Here is a 19326-nt window from a genome sequence, read left to right as displayed (position 1 = left end):
TTTGAAAGATTCTGGCAATTTATAAGAAACGTTACATACACTTGTTATGTTATAGATTTTAATGTCAAATTTATGAAATTTTAAAACAAGTATTTTAATACTTTTAAGTATTAAAATATATTATCAAAAAATGGAAAATAATCTCTAGGGTGTTTCTGTATAGGTACCAATATATTTCAATATAATGAAATTATATATATTATATAGGTACCAATATTATTAAAATATATATTATATAGGTACCAATATATTTTTTTTTTGGTAAAAATGTTATAATAAATAATCAAATTTTGTTAAGAACAACATTAATAGTTAGGTAAATTTGTATAGGTACCAATATACATACACTAACTAGAAAAATCCTTAATGACATTTTGAGTGAAAGTTAAATCCCAAAGCTTTTAAATGTAAACAATCCGTAACCAGAAGTGAATCAAACAAAGATAATTCAGGAATAATATTCAACTAGATTTTGACCCGCGCTTAAAAAGGCGGGTTTGTTTTCAAAATTAAATATATATTTAAATGAATTTCTACATAATATATATAGTGTATAGATTTGTGTACATTTATCCCAAACCGCGAACTAAACTGTAGTAAACTGAAGAAGAAAAACGAAACCTACATTAAACTGACTTTCATAAATAATTGAGCAAATCCTATATCTTTAGAACCAAAAAACTGAAACCAATCGTGAAACATTGAAATAAGATATAAGCATTGTTTTTGAAAATATTTTATTTTTGAAAATGATTTAACTCCTTTTAGTAGGAATACATATGTAGTTTATTGACGAATTAAGATATAAGCATTGTTTTCATATTTGATTCTGACATGCAATTGGACCAGTAAACTGGTGGCCGTATATAATATGAACTGGCTTATATTCTTCATGTAATATTTTATCATGATTATACCAACTGATATGTTTCCAAAAATTCAGATTTAAGGAAAACCTATTAATTAAAAATCCGATAAAACCGAAAATCATGCCATTAACCCGTGAACCGACGCAGGTTGACCCGATAAAAACTTAGAAAATTTTGATAATATTTTTTAAAAAATTAATTATAATTCTCATATATTTTATAATAATACGCAAAACTTAAAAAAACTATTTGATTTGTCATCTACACGTAAGATTTGTGTAGATGAAAATGGAGCTTACCAATTATGAATGACAAAATCTTCAATAATTTTAATGATAATGTGAATTCGCAAGCATGTTCTCGTTTAAAAATATTGTAAATTATATGATTAACTCATAGAAGAAGTAAAAATAAGTGAATGATATAGTATATAATGTTATTGAATATTGAATTACTTATTGTTAGAGATAAATAAGGGAATACCAAAAAAATGTTAATCTAATGAAAGTGTCCAACAGCTTTTTATAAGTAGATTTTTTCAGAATGTTTCTCTTTTAATAGTATAGATTAAGTTCGATTTAAATTACTCAATAACTTCCTGAAACTAAGAGCAATATATGTTTTTTTCCTATTTTTGTTATATGTAAATGCAATTGATTGGCCAGAGAATAAGTAAAGGGCCAAGGACCACCGGTCCACCGCACATGTTTTGGAAAGACTTCAAAATTTCGTTTCCCAATTCAATTATTGTGTCGTCTTTTGCAACTTTCATCTTTGGCTTCCATTGAAGTTTCCAGGAAAATAAGCGTAGATATTTTCTAATATCAATAATAATGACGATAATAATGTCAACAAATATCCTTATAGCACACGATGGGACGTGCTTTCAAGTTCAAAACCAAACCGATAAAGACGATTTCAGAAACGAATTCTGTTTAGAATAAACCAAACCAGTAAGGGCATCTCCATTAAAACACTATTTGATCCGCGCAACTGTGTTCAGTGTTTTTTCAAATTGAATTGGTGAAGTTGTAATCTGTGTTGGATGCGTAATTCGGTATTGCATGGTGAAACAATTAAATTGATATATTAGATAAGTAACGTGTAACTTGATAATTTTATACAAAGCAGAAAATTTTCTAATGTTTTTGTTTGTATAATATATTCATTTTGTTTTTAATATATGACGTTTTAGAGTTTTTTCACTGCAAATCAGATGACATTTTCAATTTTTAAGGCAAGTTTATTCATTTTTCTTTTTATATAACTTTTATATTCTCCAGTTAGCATTTTTATTTGTTGAATTATGATTAAGTGAATAGTTAATGATGTTTTTGGTTACATAAAACAGAAAATTATAATTTTTCTTTAATTTCTCTGAACAAATCAAATTTAAAAGTAAAAAATGGAAATAGTGTCATTTAGTTGATTATATATATATATATTAGTACATTTATATTTTTATATACATTTGTTTAACAGACAAAATATGTTATATTTTCTCTATTATATAGATTAAATTTATTTTATATTTCAAATTATTTTTCAATTTAGATTTAACGTTTGAACAGCATTCTAGAGAATAGTATTAAATATACATTATTAAATATATTTAAATTTAGTTATATAATTATAAATGAATTATATTATATGTTTTAGAATGATATAAATTTGATAAAAAATTGTTAATAATATTAAAGAACAGTCACTTGTTGTGATACTTTTTTTGACATCATCAAAATAATAACACTAATCATATGTTATGGTTGCGTAACATAATACTAAAAATAATATACACAATCATATGTATCTATAATCATATGTTATGACTGCATAACATATGAATTTGTTTTTGTTAATGACCTGACCTACAAAATAGTTAATGACTTACAAAATAATTATATATGTTATTAATAATTATTAGATTAATAGGTTAAAATATTTTTTATAAATCAGCTGGTATAATTAATTATATTTAATTTATTGGTCTTGAATACATATTTTTGAATTTAGCATATTGTTTATTTTATTAAGATATTAATAAGATATATTTGTGATTATATTTAAATGTGATGATTTTTTAATAGATTGTCCAAAATGAAATCTCAGACATGAAAGAATTCATGACTTTTATTTTAATAAATAAGATTTTTAAATTTAGCGTGTATTAATAGTAAACAAATTTGAGATTGTCTTTAAAGATAGTATATTGTTGATGTTATTAAGATATTAATAAGATATATTTGTGGTTATATTTACATGTGATGATTTTAAAATTTTTTTTATCTAAAATGAAATATCACACATGAAATAAGTTATGATTTTCGTTTTAATAGATAATCCCTTTTTTAATATTTGAGGAGTATTGATAAAAAATAACTTTGGCTTCATGTGTTTATTACATGTGTACCATTTCCTAGGTGTCATCACCATATGCTCTCTCACCTCATTTTTTTAAAAGTCCTTTCTCAAGTAGACTAATTACAAACAAATGCCAATGGTCATTACATTATAATATAAGATTTTTGATCAACATTACATTATATTCGGATTTAAAAAAGCGAATATTTAAATAAGACAACATTTAATTACCATTCAAAGAGATACTTTATTGTTTGTTCGAAAACTTGGAATTGGTTTATTTAAATAAGGCAATAAAATATACGCGTGTTTATAATCCATTACACTTGAGTAAATAATTAGTTCTTTAAACTTCTTTATAATCTGTTCTTTACGGATTGAATTGGTTCTTTTAGCTTGATACGCCGATTTGTAAGAATATATCATAACCAATGTTGCAGTTCATATCTAATCCTGCAACAAGTTAACCATGTTTTCATAATGTTTTGAAAAACTAATATTAGCTTCAAATCGTTTTATGATCTTTTAGATTCAATTCAACGTAAATAATGGATTATTCCCAAAACTTAATGCTTCAAATTTTAAAGGAAATACAATTGATTTGATCACGGTATCGAATATATTATACAAAAAAAATTGAGAATGTTAGTGTATTCAAGGAAACAAAATTCTTAGAATTGAAATACTTTCTATATCACGGATTTAACGAATTCCAAATTGTCCATCTTTCATTTACACTTACCTTAATCGACCGGAGAATATTTGTGAAATTAAGTTTGCGTGACCAGAACTTCATTTTGTTACCTATTTGATCATATGTATATCTTGCTAATATTTTTCATCTTCCATAATAAGGCCGACTTAAGAAGGTTACTAACATTGATGAGTTTTCCAAAATTATCTTCGATCCCACTCGTGTTCCAAAAATTGATGCTTTACGATTGAGGTAATACATGCATTCACATATTTTGTTAAATAATATTTTTAATTTCTCAAGATTATCTCTTCGCTATTGCTTATAATATGATTGCAAACGAAGACTTCTCAAGACATTATTGACAGCAGTTATTTTATCTCTATTTTTCATTTTCTTTTGTTTTTTGATACATTGTTCCTTTTATATTTTATTATACTATTGCTTATGTTTCATTTAATCTTATATTTATAATTTATCTTTATGCAAACAAATATATAATTTAATTTTAAAGTCTATCGCATATAAATTTATATTAACTTACTAAAATTTTTAGCTATAACCCGTACTTTCTTACATATATTTTTCTTATTTTGACTTTAATTTTTCTTATGTCTACATATTAAAAGTTATAATACTTTTAAATTTACTCGTGCCATGCAGAACGCGGATTATCACCTAGTATATATTGTTAATGTTGTTTCAAGAAATCCACTCGTTTTTTTAAACAAGCTTTCTTTTTTACTGTGATTCCACTATTCAATTCTACACATTTCTTTATTTTCACGTGCATACAACGTTAAGAATTACAAAACATGATATACATTCTAGATTTCAAATTTTTATTTACAACTTATGGCGAATCACTCCGTTATGTAACCTTGCATGCAGTGTTAAACTGTTAATTTGCTAAGCGTGTCATTATCCGGTTGGTAAGTTCGACTATAAAATTACGAGAATTGCATCATTCTGCGATTTGAACAAGATATCCGGTGGCGGTAACTTAACATATTATTAATTTTAAAATACACTTTACTAAAAATAAGATCCCACTGATTAAAAAAAGTATATTACTTCCATCTTTTCTGGAGTATATAATAATTTTTGTTAGTTTTTTATTTGTGGAGTATATAACCCCAACCAGCTATTCTATGGATTCTAGAAGTGCAATGTTAAATTATCTGGTAATCAATAAGAATCAAACTGTGAATTCATCGTATTGGGGTTATCCTTCAAATGCTACTATCAAGGCATGTTGGTTAAATTTTTTAAAATTTTTTAATAAACATACTATTAGTTAATAATAACACGATAGAAGAATGGGGAATGATAGATTCTCTCTCTTAAAACCTTGAGAGTGAGAGAGAGTCGTGGTGATTCCCTAGTCGGCGATATCCTTCCGACAATGTAGTTTCCTGGCAAGAAGACTTCGTCTCTGGTATACGGTGGTCCCCCTGATACTGTGGAGCCGGCTTTGGACTCTGGTGGTTTGCGCTCTTCTTGATGGAACCCTCCGGCGTGGATGATTTTGATCTCTGTTGGAGTTTGATGTTGTGATGTGAAGATCATGGGGTATGGGGTTTGGTTCGGCGTGTTCTGTTTTTCAGGTTCTTTTTTGTTAGCCGCTTGATGCTAACTAATTGATTACGTTTGGTGATCTGAGTTTGGATGAGATCTCGGTTCCAATCGATTGATGCTCTTTGAAACTCAGGCTATATGGTTTGCTGCTGAATCTCCTAAACCTCCAATACAGTAGTTGGAGGTGGTTTTTCGGTGGTTGTGGTTGAGGTCCCGGTGGATTCCGATGGTCAAGTGCTTTGTTTGGTCTAGTGGTGACTATTAAGTCGGAGAAGATGGTGGAGGATGGTGTGACGCGGGGGTGACGCTGGTGTGGTACAGTGTTTCGGTGCATCGTTGATTCGGTTTCCGGCGTAGAATTTCGAAGTGGCGAAAACGGTGGAAGAGAAATGACGCGTGTTCTGAGGTACAGACACGTGTTCCACATGTACTGATCTCTTTACGCGTGTGTTTGTTTGGTCTGATATGTGTTGGGCTGCCCTATTGTTTCTGGGGTTTTGTGTTTGTTTTTTGTTTTTCTGTATGTTTTTGTTTGAGCTTTAACCCTTTGCGCTTTGATCTATTAATATAATCGGATGGCTAAAAAAAAAAAAGTTAATAGTGATAGATTTCGAATATCAAACAAAATTCACTTCTATTGGTCAGAATCATAAGATATGATTTAACTGTAGTTGTATACATTTATAATTGATTAAACGTTATATTTTTTTTGGATATGGTTGTATGGATGATTTTTCTCTGAACAAAAAAGTCTTTGGAAACGGATAAAGAGTAATATACTTACGTACGAATGAAGAAATTACTAACGGTTGTACAAAGCTTTAAGCAAATAAATCAATTCCATAATTAAATATCCCAAAAAATTAGGAGATTAACTCCAGATGCCCTTTTGGAAAAAATTTCATTCTTCTTGTCCCTTCTCTTTTCCCATTACCCCTTTGTCTTTGAATTCCCTATACTAACCTTTCTTTCTTTAATATATTTCTTCTCCACCTCATTAATTCATTTAATTTTTCAATTAAATACACTCAACCAAACACAACAACCAAATGGGATCCACAAACAACCTTAACCAATCAGATTTGCCTTGGCCCACATGTCTTCATGTTCCCTCTCCTCTCTCCTCTGTCCGCGTGAAGAGCTCTTCTTCCCCATCCTTCATTGGCGATTTTGAAGCTTTAACATCAGGTAATTCTTGTCCGTTTTTCATGAAATTTTGTGTGAAATATCTTTTAAATGTTTGTGTAAACCATGGGTAACCTAAAAAGGTAAGAATTGATAAAAATTCGAAAGAAAAAAAAATGAATTTAAAAACTGTGTATATGAATTTCGGGTTTAATTTATGTCCGTTTTTGATGAAATTTTTGCTGGAAAACTTATAAAAATAAGTGTATATATCGGCTAGTGTAACAAAAGAAAGGTTGAATGCAAATTTTAAGAGATTTAAAAGGATTTTGTAAACTGTATTTATTGGTTTTAGGGTATATTTTATGTACGTTTTGAGCTCGTTTTGATGATTTCTTCGGTGTAATTTCATTAATATGAATTATATAACATGGGTAATGCAAAATCCGAACAAAATCGGACTAAAAAGTTGATTAATTAGTGCAAGGATAATTTCTGGGTATTACTAAGATAACCCGTTTTACTAAGACAACGTGGTATTACTGATACTACTGGTATTACTATGTTTACAAATATTACTAGTATTACTGGTATTACTACATATATAGTATTGGAAAAAATTAGTATTAGTAAGAATGCTAACAGTAAAATTTTACGTGAGAATTAAATTTAAACTTCTTAATAATGCTAATTCTAATTATAATTCATTTTATTTCAGGAAAATGCAAAATCCGCATTGTACAATCATTTGTTTTGATTATGGAGGATATTATATTAAAGATGGGGTTGAAATGAAATGGATTTCGGGAGATTGTGAAGGGGAAGATGAAATTCACACTATTGTGTTGAAGAAATCAGTGGATGAGATCACACGTTCTGTTTTGGTTGAGCGTATTTGCAGAAAGATAAAGGTAGATGACTATAAGATGGAAGCGAAGATTAGTTACTTTCCAATGGTAATGTATTCGAACAAGCCATCATATATCTGGGAAGATGAAGACGTTTTTTGTTATCTAATGCAAGTAAATCAAGAGAATTGTAGAAGTGTTCTACATGTGGAGTTCAACAAAAGGGATGATGACACTGATTTCTATGGCAGTCTATCGGATAGAGAGGCTACTGAAAGAGGGGCTACTGATAGAGAGGCCACTGATAGAGAGGCTACTGAAAGAGGGGCTACTGATAGAGAGGCTACTGATACAGAAGCTATTGATACAGAGGCTATTGAGACAGAGGCTATTGAGACAGAGGGTGGTGATGAAGAAGGTACTGAGAAGGATGCAACTGATAATGAAGGTACTGGTGGTGTGCTTACACTTTACGAAGACATTGAGATGCATGAGAATGCCACCGAAAGAGAAGCAGGACCCTCAGTTGAAGTCACACCAGTTGTCTATAAGGAGTGGGATGATGGTATGGATTTGGTTTTAGATCAAGAATTTAGAACCAAGGAGGAAGCGCAAACTCATATTCAGGCGGCGTCACATGTGAAGTGTTTTGAGTATGAGGTAATTAAGTCGGATACTAAGAGATATGTGATAAAATGCCGAGGAGCCAAAGAAAGCTGCAAGTGGTTTGTGCGTGTTGCAAAGTTAACGAATTCAGATCTTTGGTCAGTTAGAAGTTACATCAAGCAGCATAGATGTTCTGTTGTTACCACAAGAACACTGCCTAATAGAAGGAGAGGCACACAACAAATCGTTGCATCTATCCTGGCCCAAGATTATCCTGGAAGTTTTGACACACCACGTCCCAATGCTCTGATCGATTTGGTTCATCAGAGAGTTGCTGTGGAAGTATCATACACAACGGCATATAGAGGAAGAAGACTAGCTGCTAATAAAGTGCGCGGAACTCCTGAAGAGAGTTATTCTTTATTATATTGTTATATGCACATGCTGGAGCAGGTGAATCCTGACACAATAACTCGTGTGGTTGTGGATGAGGGCAAAAAATTTAAGTATCTATTTTGGGCTTTGGGAGCTAGCATAGAAGGATTCCGCGCGATGAGAAAAGTCCTTGTTGTGGATGCAACACACCTGAAGACTGTTTATGGTGGAGTGTTATTTGTTGCGACTGCTCAGGATCCCAATCATCACCACTACCCAATTGCGTTTGGTGTTGCTGATGGTGAGAAATATGAGAGTTGGCTATGGTTTATGGAACAGTTGAAATCAGTGATATCGGATCTCCCTGGATTGGTGTTTCTTTCGGACAGAAACAAAGGCTTGATCAAGGCAGTATATCAAGTGTTCCCTCAGGCCGCTCATGGTTATTGTATATGGCATCTGTCTCAAAATGTTAAAGGCTACGTCCGTAACAACAGAGAAACATATGCATTTAAGTTTATGGAGTGCGCACACGCTTATACAGAGGCGGAGTTCTTGGTCCTTTATGACGCTTTTGGCAGGAAATATCCTAGTGCAGCGGAGTATCTTGACAAAAGTTGTGAAAAAAAGAAATGGGCTAGATGTTACTTTGAAGGAGTTAGGTACAATGTTGACACCACCAATTCAGCTGAATCTTTTAACGGTGTTATTAAAGACGCAAGAAAGTTCACCTTACTTCCAATGTTTGATTTTATCATTGGAAAAATTGCTGAATGGTTTAACAAGCACAGGAAAGAGGCAGCTGAAATGCCACCCGCACTGAAGCTTGTGCCTATAGTGGAGGAAGAAATGACTAAAAGATGTGTTGATGCAGGGTTTCTTCGGGTTGATGAGTTAAACAGCTTCCATCTCGAGTACAGTGTGCATGGTAGTGACGGGAAGCGTTATACCGTGGACATGGCTATGAACACGTGCACCTGTGGGCAATTTGATAAAGACAAATATCCATGTGTTCATGCAGTAGCTGCTGCCACATTCATGACTGAGAAAGCGGGAAAGGAACTCCATCTATCTGAGTATTGTTCTAAGTACTATTTGGTAGAGCAATGGGCTTTGGCTTATCACAGGACAATATATCTTGTTCCTCATATGTCTGATTGGGTTATACCAGAAGAAATTAGAGCAAAGAAAGTACTTCCTCCAGAATTTGAAGTCAAGAAAGGAAAACCACAACAAACAAGGAAACCATCAGCAGGAGAAGCTCGTGGAAGAGGAAAAAGAGGCAGAGGGAGTGGAAGAGGGAGAGCCACAGGCACAGACACAGGCAGAGCCAGAGGAAGAGGTATGGCAGCGTATTTTGAATGTGGAAGTGGTTCAGGTTCAGGTGTTTGATTGTTGAAATTTGTTTCATTGTGCTATTCCGACTACTAGGACTACTGGAACTACTATGTGTTATTTGGACTACCTGAATTGCTAGAATTACTATGTGTTATTTGAACTACTAGGATTACTGGTTTACTATGTGTTATTTGGACCACCTGTATTTCTGGAATTACTATGTGTTATTTGAACTACTAGGACTACTATAGATTACTATGTGTTATTTGGACTACATATATATTAGGGCTGGGCAAATAAACCGAACCCGAAAATCCGAACCGAACCCGATCCGATGAAAATGAATCCGAACCGATCCGAACCCGACATAAATACCGAATGGATTTTGTTTTTTGGTATATTGGGTTATGGGTATTATCCGAACCGAATCCGGACCTAAATGGATATCCGATAGAACCCGAAACATTTATAATAACAAAAAGAACTTCTACCAAATATGATCTTAATTCTTAATATGTATCCAAAATACTTTAAGATATTATTGAACTTCTAAAATAATTATCTATTAGATAAAGGTTGATGGTGGAATGTAGCGGTTGAAACCTAAAGTTTTTTTTATTTTGGTTTTGTTTTCATTAAATAGTGTTTCTCATTTCATGAGAACTTAGTTTTTGTTTTATGATTTCATTTATCTGTTTTCTTTATTTCACTAACTATGTTTATCTTTCGCTTGATTTTGAATGATCACGTTTGATGTTTTTTCTTATTTTTGAATCGATTTTACTTATGTTTTGGCTATTAAAATATGTACAAATCATGTATTTTAAATCTGAAGAACCGATTTCATTTATGTTTTAGTTACAAAATAGGTACAAATCATGTATTTTTAAACCGAAGAACCGATTGGGACCCGAACCCGAAAGTACAATGGGTTATACCGGTTCTTTGAAGATTTACTAACCCCGACCCGAACCCGATATAACCCGAACCGGTCCCGAACCGAACTTTTATATAACCCGAATGGGGTTGATTTTGATAAACCCGAAAAACCAAAACCCGAATGGATAAAACCGAAACCCGATTGGGACCCCGAATGCCCACGCCTAATATATATTAGTATGAGTATTTATGTTTAGTATGTAGAATCGATATATATTTTATGATTATATATCAGTTTGTAGACTAGTTACTTACTAAATATATATTAAGACTATTTTTTATGATTATTTCAGCAGTTTAAGAAAAATCTTTTCATTTTTTCAAAATACTCTCTTAACTTTCATTGTTATTGTATGAATGGTTAGACCATAGTAAGGAAAATTTAAAAAAATACGTATTCCTGGCAAGTGTCTTCTGAAAATATCTTTTTTAATGATTATTATAGTGTAAAAGCATCAGTTTTACTACAAAAAAGCTCATTTTCTCAGGGTTTTACTAGATAAACCTAAAAATTACCAAAAGATTACTATGTGTAAGGTAGAATTACTAAGTCCTTGAAGCTTACCGAGAATTACTAAGTGTTATCAAAATATAATATCAAAATATATGACGGCTGCACGTTTTACATGTGCATTTTTTATCCATGCACGTTTTACATGGAGTATTTTTCCAAATTTTAATCAAAGTAATTTTTTTCAAAATTATAAAGTATTTTTCCAAAATTTTGACCAGAGTTTCCCCTGTAATTTTGAGTTACCACACCTGTTTAAAAAGCATAAAACATCCAGAAACATAACATAACATCCAGAAGCAGAAACATAACATCCTAACAAGTTCAAGAGAAGCATTTTAGGCAGAAACATAACATCCTAACTTGAATAATACATATACATAACATAAGCATTTTAGGTTTTTGTTTTAAGCTTCTTCTTTGGCACTTCTAGCTCATCAGTCTTTCCCTCAGTGAAAGGAGACTGCACCCACCGTGATGGTTCACTTTTTCTTTTCTCCGGCAGCGGCGTACATGGCTTCAATGTAGCATCAGTCTTCTTCGGCCTGCCTTTCTTCTTAGGTGCCCCATCAGCTTTAGCTTTCTTTTTTTCAGCTTTAGCTTTCTTTTTTTCAGCATCAGCTCTCATTTTTGCTAGTCTCTCAGCTCTGGGAATGCCATACGGCACTGCTATGACCTTGACCTTAGGCTTGCGCATAGTCTTTAATTCTACCTCAACTGACTTCTCAGCTAGCTCAGTCTGTTTCTTAGCGGGACTCTCCACAAGATTATCTTCAATTTCGTCAGCTTTTTCCTCCTCTTCCTCCACATCTAGATCGACATCAGATTCAACTGACTTCTCAGCTAGCTCATCATGTTTCTCAGAGGGACTCTCCACAAGATTATCTTCACTCTCTTCTGTTTTTTCCTCCTCTTCCTCCACATCTTCACTCTCTTCTGTTTTTTCCTCCACATCTTGATCGACATCAGGATAAGAGTCACTTTCCTCTGCTGTTTCCTCCTCTTTCTCCACATCTTGATCCTCTTTCTCAGCTACCTCAGCATCTTTCTCAGTAACCTCAGTCTCTTTCTCAACAATGTCAGTCTGAATAGCTTCTTGCTCTGTCTGAGTAGCTTCTACCTCAACCTCTTTCTCAGCTAGCTCAGCAATCCCTGTTACCACAACAATCTCTGGTGATATAGAGATTGCTTTCCTCGCAGCTGCTGCTTTAGTTCTACCACGTGGTGTAATGACTATTACTTCGGTAGAGGTAGGAGTTCCCTTGGATTCTTCTTTCTCAGCCTCTTTCTCTTCTTGAACCTCTTTCTCAGCCTCTTCCTCACCCTCTTTCTCTTCTTGAACCTCTTTCTCAGCCTCTTTCTCTTCTTGAACCTCTTTCTCAACCTCTTTCTCAGCCTCTTTCTCAGCCTCTTCCTCACCCTCTTTCTCTTCTTGAACCTCTTTCTCAGCCTCTTCCTCACCCTCTTCCTCAGCCTCTTTCTCAGCCTCTTTCTCAGCCTCAGATTCATCATCAACTGTCCTCCAAAATTCTTCCGCTTGTACTCTCACTCTTTCATGTAGCCTTAACAGAGAATTTTCTTCATCTGATTCCTCCACGTATTCTTCGCCTTTCTCAACGGAGTCACTGTTTTCTTTGTCTTTTTCATGTTCTTGGTCTTTCTCTTCTTCACCCTTCTCACTGGTTTTCTCGTCTTCCTCATCTTTCCCACTGTTTTCCTCATCTTCCTCACCCTTCTCACTGTTTTTATTCCCTGTCTCAGCCTTCTCTGCCTCAGCCATCTCTCTATCCTTCCCATGATCTCTACCATAATCAAAATCATTCCACTGTCTATATTCCTCATCCTCATTTCCCTTGCTTTCAATAGAAGTCAACTTGTCTTCTATTTTCTTAACCTTTTTCTTCAAAACTCGCTGGTTCTTCTCAAGTTTACCCATCCTCAAGTTCATAGCCTCCAGCTTTGTCTCTACCATTAAATTAATTCCAGAAAATCCTTCTTCCATGGCCTTCACAATCCTCTCTTCCACACCTTTCAACATCGACTCCAAACCAGAATTAGAAGATGAACCTTCTACAATCGTCACCTTTTCTTTGTCTTTCGTCTTTGTAAACTTTCGTGCAGCAACATCAGACTCATAAAGTTCTTTCCACCAAATCTTCTTCTGCTTCACATTTAGCCAGTAGTTCCACCTATCACTTGTGCTACCCTCACGCTGATACTCTGGCTCCTGATCAATGATACGAGCCAGCAAAGTTTCCTCATCCACCGTTGGAACCAACACACTGTTAATAACCTGGAAATAAAACATTCATTGCTTTATCAGTTTAAATATTCTGCTATTTTCTATTAAATAAAATAAATATATACCTTTGTGTTTCCAAAAGCAGCATATATTTCTTCCAAAGGATAGCCCTTCATGCTACTCTTTGTAAACCGACTCTTGCACATCCTAGGACAATCTCCACTGGCGCCGTCTGAAGAGATTCGAAATTTTTTTCCCAGCTTAGGAATACACTCAAAAGCCAAAACTTACACAAATGAAGTGTCATAGTGTCAGATTTTCAGTAATAAATAACAAAAATTTCAGTTAATGCTAAATTGTGTGTTTTACCTCTAATGGAATTATGAATCCATTAAAGCCGGTTGCATGGTGCACTTCACCCTTCAGAAGCTCCATTACATGCTTAATCTCCTTCATTGCATCATCAAATGTTAGACGACCCCAAGGAAATGTTCTGCAAACATCCAAATCGTCCACTATCCTTAAAATGAACGGGTCTAATGCTGCAGAATCCTTCGTCGTTCCTCTGATAATCCGACCAAGGAAGAACAGGACAGCCATCTTCAATCTATCATTACATGCTGTCCCCATAGATTGCAGCTTCTGTTTCACATCTACTATGGTGATCTTCTTCTTATCACCGAAGTAATAATCCATAAACTTAGTACCTCCGAGCTTCAGATGTCCACTCGGATACTCATGGCAGTCCAAGCCAGAGATGAGGGCATGCTCCCTCATAGAGTAGCGGATGGGCACACCATTCACCCCAAACCATGCAGCATCTTCTCCTTCAATACGAATGGTGTGCAGCAGTAACATCCACATTCCTTGGAGCTTCAGGAATTCTTCTTCAGGCATGTGGAAGAAATGACAAAACTGAGGATGACTCGTGAACCAGCCGACCTCCTCTTTAAGTTCCTTAATCACATCAACTGTGTTCTTCACACGGCACTTGGTCTGAATCTTGCAAGTCTTCAGGTACTGTGTGTTTTTGAAGTACATTTCAAGGGGCTGTGGTGGTTGTCTTTCCTGCAATCAAATATATATGTATTAGTCATTTTTTACTAGTAAGACTAATAAAATAAATGATTAAAATGAATGCAAAAATTACCTTGGAGGAAACAGCAGATATGCCTTCACTTTCGGTATCAAGTGAGAGCGAAACTACAGTCGTTCCTCTCACTGGATTACTCTCTTCTCTAACCGGCTCATTCCTATTTGATACCGCTTTTCTAGCTCTAGTTCTACTGGAGACTCCACCTCCAGTAAATGTACGCTTTCTTTTTAGGCCATTCATTCCCTGTACACATATCATCACTTAATTAGAATAGAACCAATACACACACAACCAGTGACACTTTATTCAACTAAAACCAAAAGAATATTATACCTCAGAGGGGGGGTCACACATATCATCACTATTGTTTCCGTCTGATAGCTCTTCCACATGCTCTTCAGCAACAGGAGCTGTTGTGGATTTTCCACTTTTCTTTGTAGTCTTTTTTTTTCCTCCACGGTTACCTGCCATTATCTACTTCCTCTGAACATCCAAAAACAACACAACAACACACATTTAGGCATAATCTAGAATTATTACTTTACCTAATCTCAAACCTTTCATTCATTCAATAAATCACCTACTCCATTTCAGTTTACATTTATCCTAACAGTCAAAGAGATTTCGGTTTCATATCACAAATAATAAACCAGGAAAACCAATTGGATCCAGTAAGAAAGAACCCATAAAATCGCGAGCTCTTGTTTTTTTTTTTCAATTTATACCAATTCTACAGTTTCAAGCTGTTTTCCCCAATTTCAAACCACAATCTCGCTTACAAAACTATTACCAAACTTTTCGACTACAATTTACAAGTTTTCCCTAAATTTTATCTGACCTAGATACAAGATATAAAGAAATCAAGGTCAAAAAATAACTTACCCGAATGAAGGATGTCGATTCAGAAGATGAAGTCTTGATTAGAACAGAAGAAGAGACGAAGGAGAAGAAGAAACGATGAAGCCGAGAGTTTCTGGAAATCAGAAAGAATGTGGATCGGAAGAACACGAAGAACGCGAGGAGAAAGAGAGGAGAGAACGACAAATTTTTTTTTTTTCTTTTCTGTCTAAACGCAGAGTTTAGATTTAGGAAAGGGTTATACCCGTTTCTGTTTGGGTGGGCCGGGTTTGACTGGTTGGATCATGTAATTATGTAACTTTGTTAGGGTTGTAGATGTATTTAGCCTATTTTCCTATTTTAAAATAAATAAATATAAAATTATATTTTATTGATGGGAGATCTGAGCATTTTTTGTGAGTCAAAGGGGCATCTGGAGTTAATCTCCAAAAAATTATAATAGTATTACTTTTACTATGCTATTAAATCCTTCACTAAAAAGAAAACTAAAAAATTAAAAATGGGTCATGAGTCTCATCACATGTTAACATGAACACTAGCATTCATGACCGTATCGCATACAGGGCACGCCTGTAACAGAGCCGATCCACAAACTGTACACAAACACAAGTGACGGCAAGGCAGCACCAACACACTAGCCGTCCTTTCACCGCACCGTTTACATCCTCCTGTCCCCGCCGTGAAATCATTACCATCAGCACCGTCGCAGCTTCCGCAGCTCGATACAGCATCCTCTTCTACCGGAGGATGAAAAACATCTCCGCCGGTTGCTGCGGTCGCCGGTAACTCGTCGACCTGAGCGAGAACATGTTCAAGATTTGACCGGAGAGTTTTAGCTGTAGCTTCATTGGTATGAGCGAGGTCACGCAAGATCTGATTCTCGACGTAGAGACTCTTCACTCGCTCTTGCAAGACATAGTTTAGTTTACCCATTCGGACAATCTCGTCGTCTCTCTGTTTAAGCTTTTTGACAATCACGGACTGAACCGCTGACACTAAGGACAACGTTTGCGTTCTCTGCCTCGCTTCTAACTCCAATCTGAGCGTTTGCGTTTGCTGAGCGACGAACAGATCGATATCTGTTTGTTGCTGCTGGATTTGAGAAACGAGTTGTGCCTCAATTAGAGACTGCGGCGGGACAAACGCAACGGACCTACGTTTCCGAGCTGTCATTAGAGCTTCGGAGTCAAACGCATAATCTCTCTGTCGTTTTAACATCACGGGAGATTGGTTGAAATGATATTTATTGAAGCTTGGTGCGGTTTGAATCAGATCTATGGCGCGAGACTGCATGTATTGTAACTGCCGGTCTCCCAGTGTCACCGGAAAATCGTCGGCGATGATTTGGTTGTTCATGTTAAGAGATGTAGTTGAGAGAGGGTTGTGGCTACGATAACAAAGGAAGATGGTTTTATATAACGAGGAGAGAGACATTAAAAGGTCAAAATATTTTTTTTTTTTTTTTTTTTTTTTTTTTTTTTTTTTTAACATCAATCTAATTTTATTATATATTAGAAGAACATACATAATCCTTATGTAGAAATGTAGAAATAGCAACAGGTACTAAATTATAACATATAAATAAACCACCATTAGGAATAGGATCTTTTGCTAGTTTATCTGCTACCATATTTCCTTGTCTTCCAATCCAACGAAATTCGCTATCTTCAAATTTGCGGCTCCACCATCTTATTTCTCTGACCCAATTATATAGATCAAACTGTAGCTTCCGCGAATTGATTGTGTCTATCACCTGTTGATTATCTCCTTCAAAACACACCTTTTTTAATCCTCTGACCCAACAATGCTGCATTGCTAATAAAAGTGCTTGGAATTCTCCTTCTAATGGCGATGAGACTTTGTTACCAACTACCTTAGCCGCAAATTTAAAACTTCCAAAGTTATCTCGCACGACCCATCCAGCTCTACTTTGTGTAGCTGTGTTGTAGAAAGATCCATCGAAATTGCATTTCATCCAACCTTCTCTTGGTCTTTGCCAATTGATGCTCTGTTTTGTTACCCGTCTTGTACCATTACACACTTCTTCTTGACTATATTTTGACCATTCTGCAGCATCCGCATTAGCTTGATGAATCACAGACCACCACTGTATATTTCGTTGTTGAAACATCATCATATTTCTGCTCTTCCATATCCTCCATAACAAGTAAATCGGCAAATCTTTAATGTGAGTCAAGGATGATGATCTATTACAAGTAAGGCATGCCTCTATCTTCTCCTCTAGAGTGCTATACGAGCCATTAATGATATTACTAGATATACCTGATGCACGCCAAATCTTTTGAGCATACGGGCAATCAAATAGCATATGTTGTTCTGTTTCAATAGCAGAGCAACATCGCATACATTGATCATATCTAGTAATATGTCTCCTCTTGAGATTACTTCCAACCGCCAAAGATCTTGATAATGTCTTCCATAGAAAATGCTTGATCTTCGGGGGAGAATTCATTTTCCACACTCTTTGCTTGATCAACGGATCTCCCCATATTGGTTCAATAATGTCATTGTCTGGCAAATGAGTACTCAACCAATAGCCTGATTTAACAGTATATATACCATCATCCGTATAATGCCACCCCAACAAATCCAACTGAGCATTTGAGCTAATCTTCAATGATAAAATCACCTCCACATCTTCAGGGACAACATTATCTCTGAGTTTATCTATATTCCATCCAGTACCATCCTCTAGCATATAATTTCTAACACTTTCAAGTGCCTGAGTTCCATTGCGTGATCTAGGAGCTCTCGGTGGATGAACTGGTAACCACGGATCAGCCCACATGTTAACCGTAGACCCATCTCCAATAATAAACCGCATACCCCTCTTTAAAAGATCTCGCCCATAAATCAGAGACTTCCAAGCATAGGAGGATTTCCTTTTAATAGTTGCTGTGAAAATATTTCCATCAGGGAAATATCGAGCTTTGATGATTCTGGCCATTAGACACTGAGGATTCTGTATGATCCGCCAGACTTGTTTACCAAGAAGAGCTTGATTAAATTTCTCTAGATCTCTAAATCCCAGTCCCCCTTCTCTCTTTGGTACCGACACTCTTTTCCAGCTATACCAATGCATTCCTGTTTTATCTCCTGAACCCCACCAAAACTTAGCAAGAATGGAGTTTATTTCATCACATATATCTCGAGGGAGTCGAAAAACATTCATGGAAAATATGGGCATGGCAAGTGCAACCGCCTTTAATAAAACTTCTTTACCACCATGTGAAAGAAACTTCTTATTCCATCCTTGTGTTGCAGCCTTCACCTTGTTGATTATGTATTGAAACATCTCGCTCTTTTTCCTTCCAAACTGCTCTGGAAGACCCAAATATTTTCCATTACCTCCTTCATTATGTATCCCCAGTAAACTTCTCATTCTTCGCTTTGTATCCTCAGAAACTTTACTCCCAAAGGTGATAGAAGATTTTTGAAGATTAACCGCTTGACCTGAGACAGCTTCATATTGATTCAGAATCTCTTTCAATCTTCTTCCTGCCTTTGGGTTAGCTAGGGAGAAGAACAGTGAATCATCAGCAAATAATAAATGATTCACTGCAGGCGCATTTGTTGCAACTTTAACACCCAAAAGAGCTCGATCTCCCATTGCTTTGTTCATCAAATGAGATAAAACTTCTGCACAGAGGATGAATAAATATGGGGACAGAGGATCACCTTGTCTTAATCCTCTCTTTGGAGTAATATGGCCTTCCGGTACTCCATTGATTAAAACAGCAAATCTAACTGAAGTAACACAGGTCATGATCCATTGTATCCATTTTTGGTGAAAGCCCATTCTTATCATTGTCTCCTTCAAGAAATCCCATTCTAGACGATCATAAGCTTTGGTGATGTCCGTTTT

General features: G+C 35.0%; 4 protein-coding genes across 4 annotated transcripts; 1 reads left to right on the top strand and 3 right to left on the bottom strand.

The window, feature by feature from the left end:
* The first annotated feature begins 6377 nt into the window (after nt 1–6377).
* LOC103839310 lies at nt 6378–10264 on the top strand. Its single transcript, XM_033280928.1, has 2 exons — nt 6378–6690; nt 7346–10264. The coding sequence occupies exon 2, from the start codon at nt 7350–7352 to the stop codon at nt 9846–9848; it is 2499 nt and encodes an 832-aa protein (XP_033136819.1). The 5' UTR covers nt 6378–6690; nt 7346–7349; the 3' UTR covers nt 9849–10264.
* Nucleotides 10265–11013: 749 nt separating this feature from the next.
* Nucleotides 11014–13843, bottom strand: LOC103833488 (DNA ligase 1). Its single transcript, XM_033280937.1, has 2 exons — nt 13612–13843; nt 11014–13537 (listed from the first exon to the last, which is right to left on the bottom strand). Exons 1-2 carry the CDS (start codon nt 13690–13692, stop codon nt 11639–11641), a joined length of 1980 nt encoding a protein of 659 aa, XP_033136828.1. The 5' UTR covers nt 13693–13843; the 3' UTR covers nt 11014–11638.
* On the bottom strand, nt 13788–15507 carry LOC117128480 (uncharacterized protein At3g43530-like). The gene is made up of 3 exons (XM_033280955.1): nt 14916–15507; nt 14637–14825; nt 13788–14554 (listed from the first exon to the last, which is right to left on the bottom strand). Exons 1-3 carry the CDS (start codon nt 15051–15053, stop codon nt 13838–13840), a joined length of 1044 nt encoding a protein of 347 aa, XP_033136846.1. The 5' UTR covers nt 15054–15507; the 3' UTR covers nt 13788–13837.
* A 351-nt stretch (nt 15508–15858) lies between these two features.
* Nucleotides 15859–16935, bottom strand: LOC103839139 (BOI-related E3 ubiquitin-protein ligase 1-like). Its single transcript, XM_009115630.3, has one exon. It carries the CDS (start codon nt 16929–16931, stop codon nt 15957–15959), a length of 975 nt encoding a protein of 324 aa, XP_009113878.2. The 5' UTR covers nt 16932–16935; the 3' UTR covers nt 15859–15956.
* Between the last annotated feature and the right edge of the window lie 2391 nt (nt 16936–19326).

Source organism: Brassica rapa, chromosome A09, assembly GCF_000309985.2.
Source record: "Brassica rapa cultivar Chiifu-401-42 chromosome A09, CAAS_Brap_v3.01, whole genome shotgun sequence".
NCBI classification, from domain to species: domain Eukaryota; kingdom Viridiplantae; phylum Streptophyta; class Magnoliopsida; order Brassicales; family Brassicaceae; genus Brassica; species Brassica rapa.
This window is presented reverse-complemented; position numbering and strand designations above follow the sequence as displayed.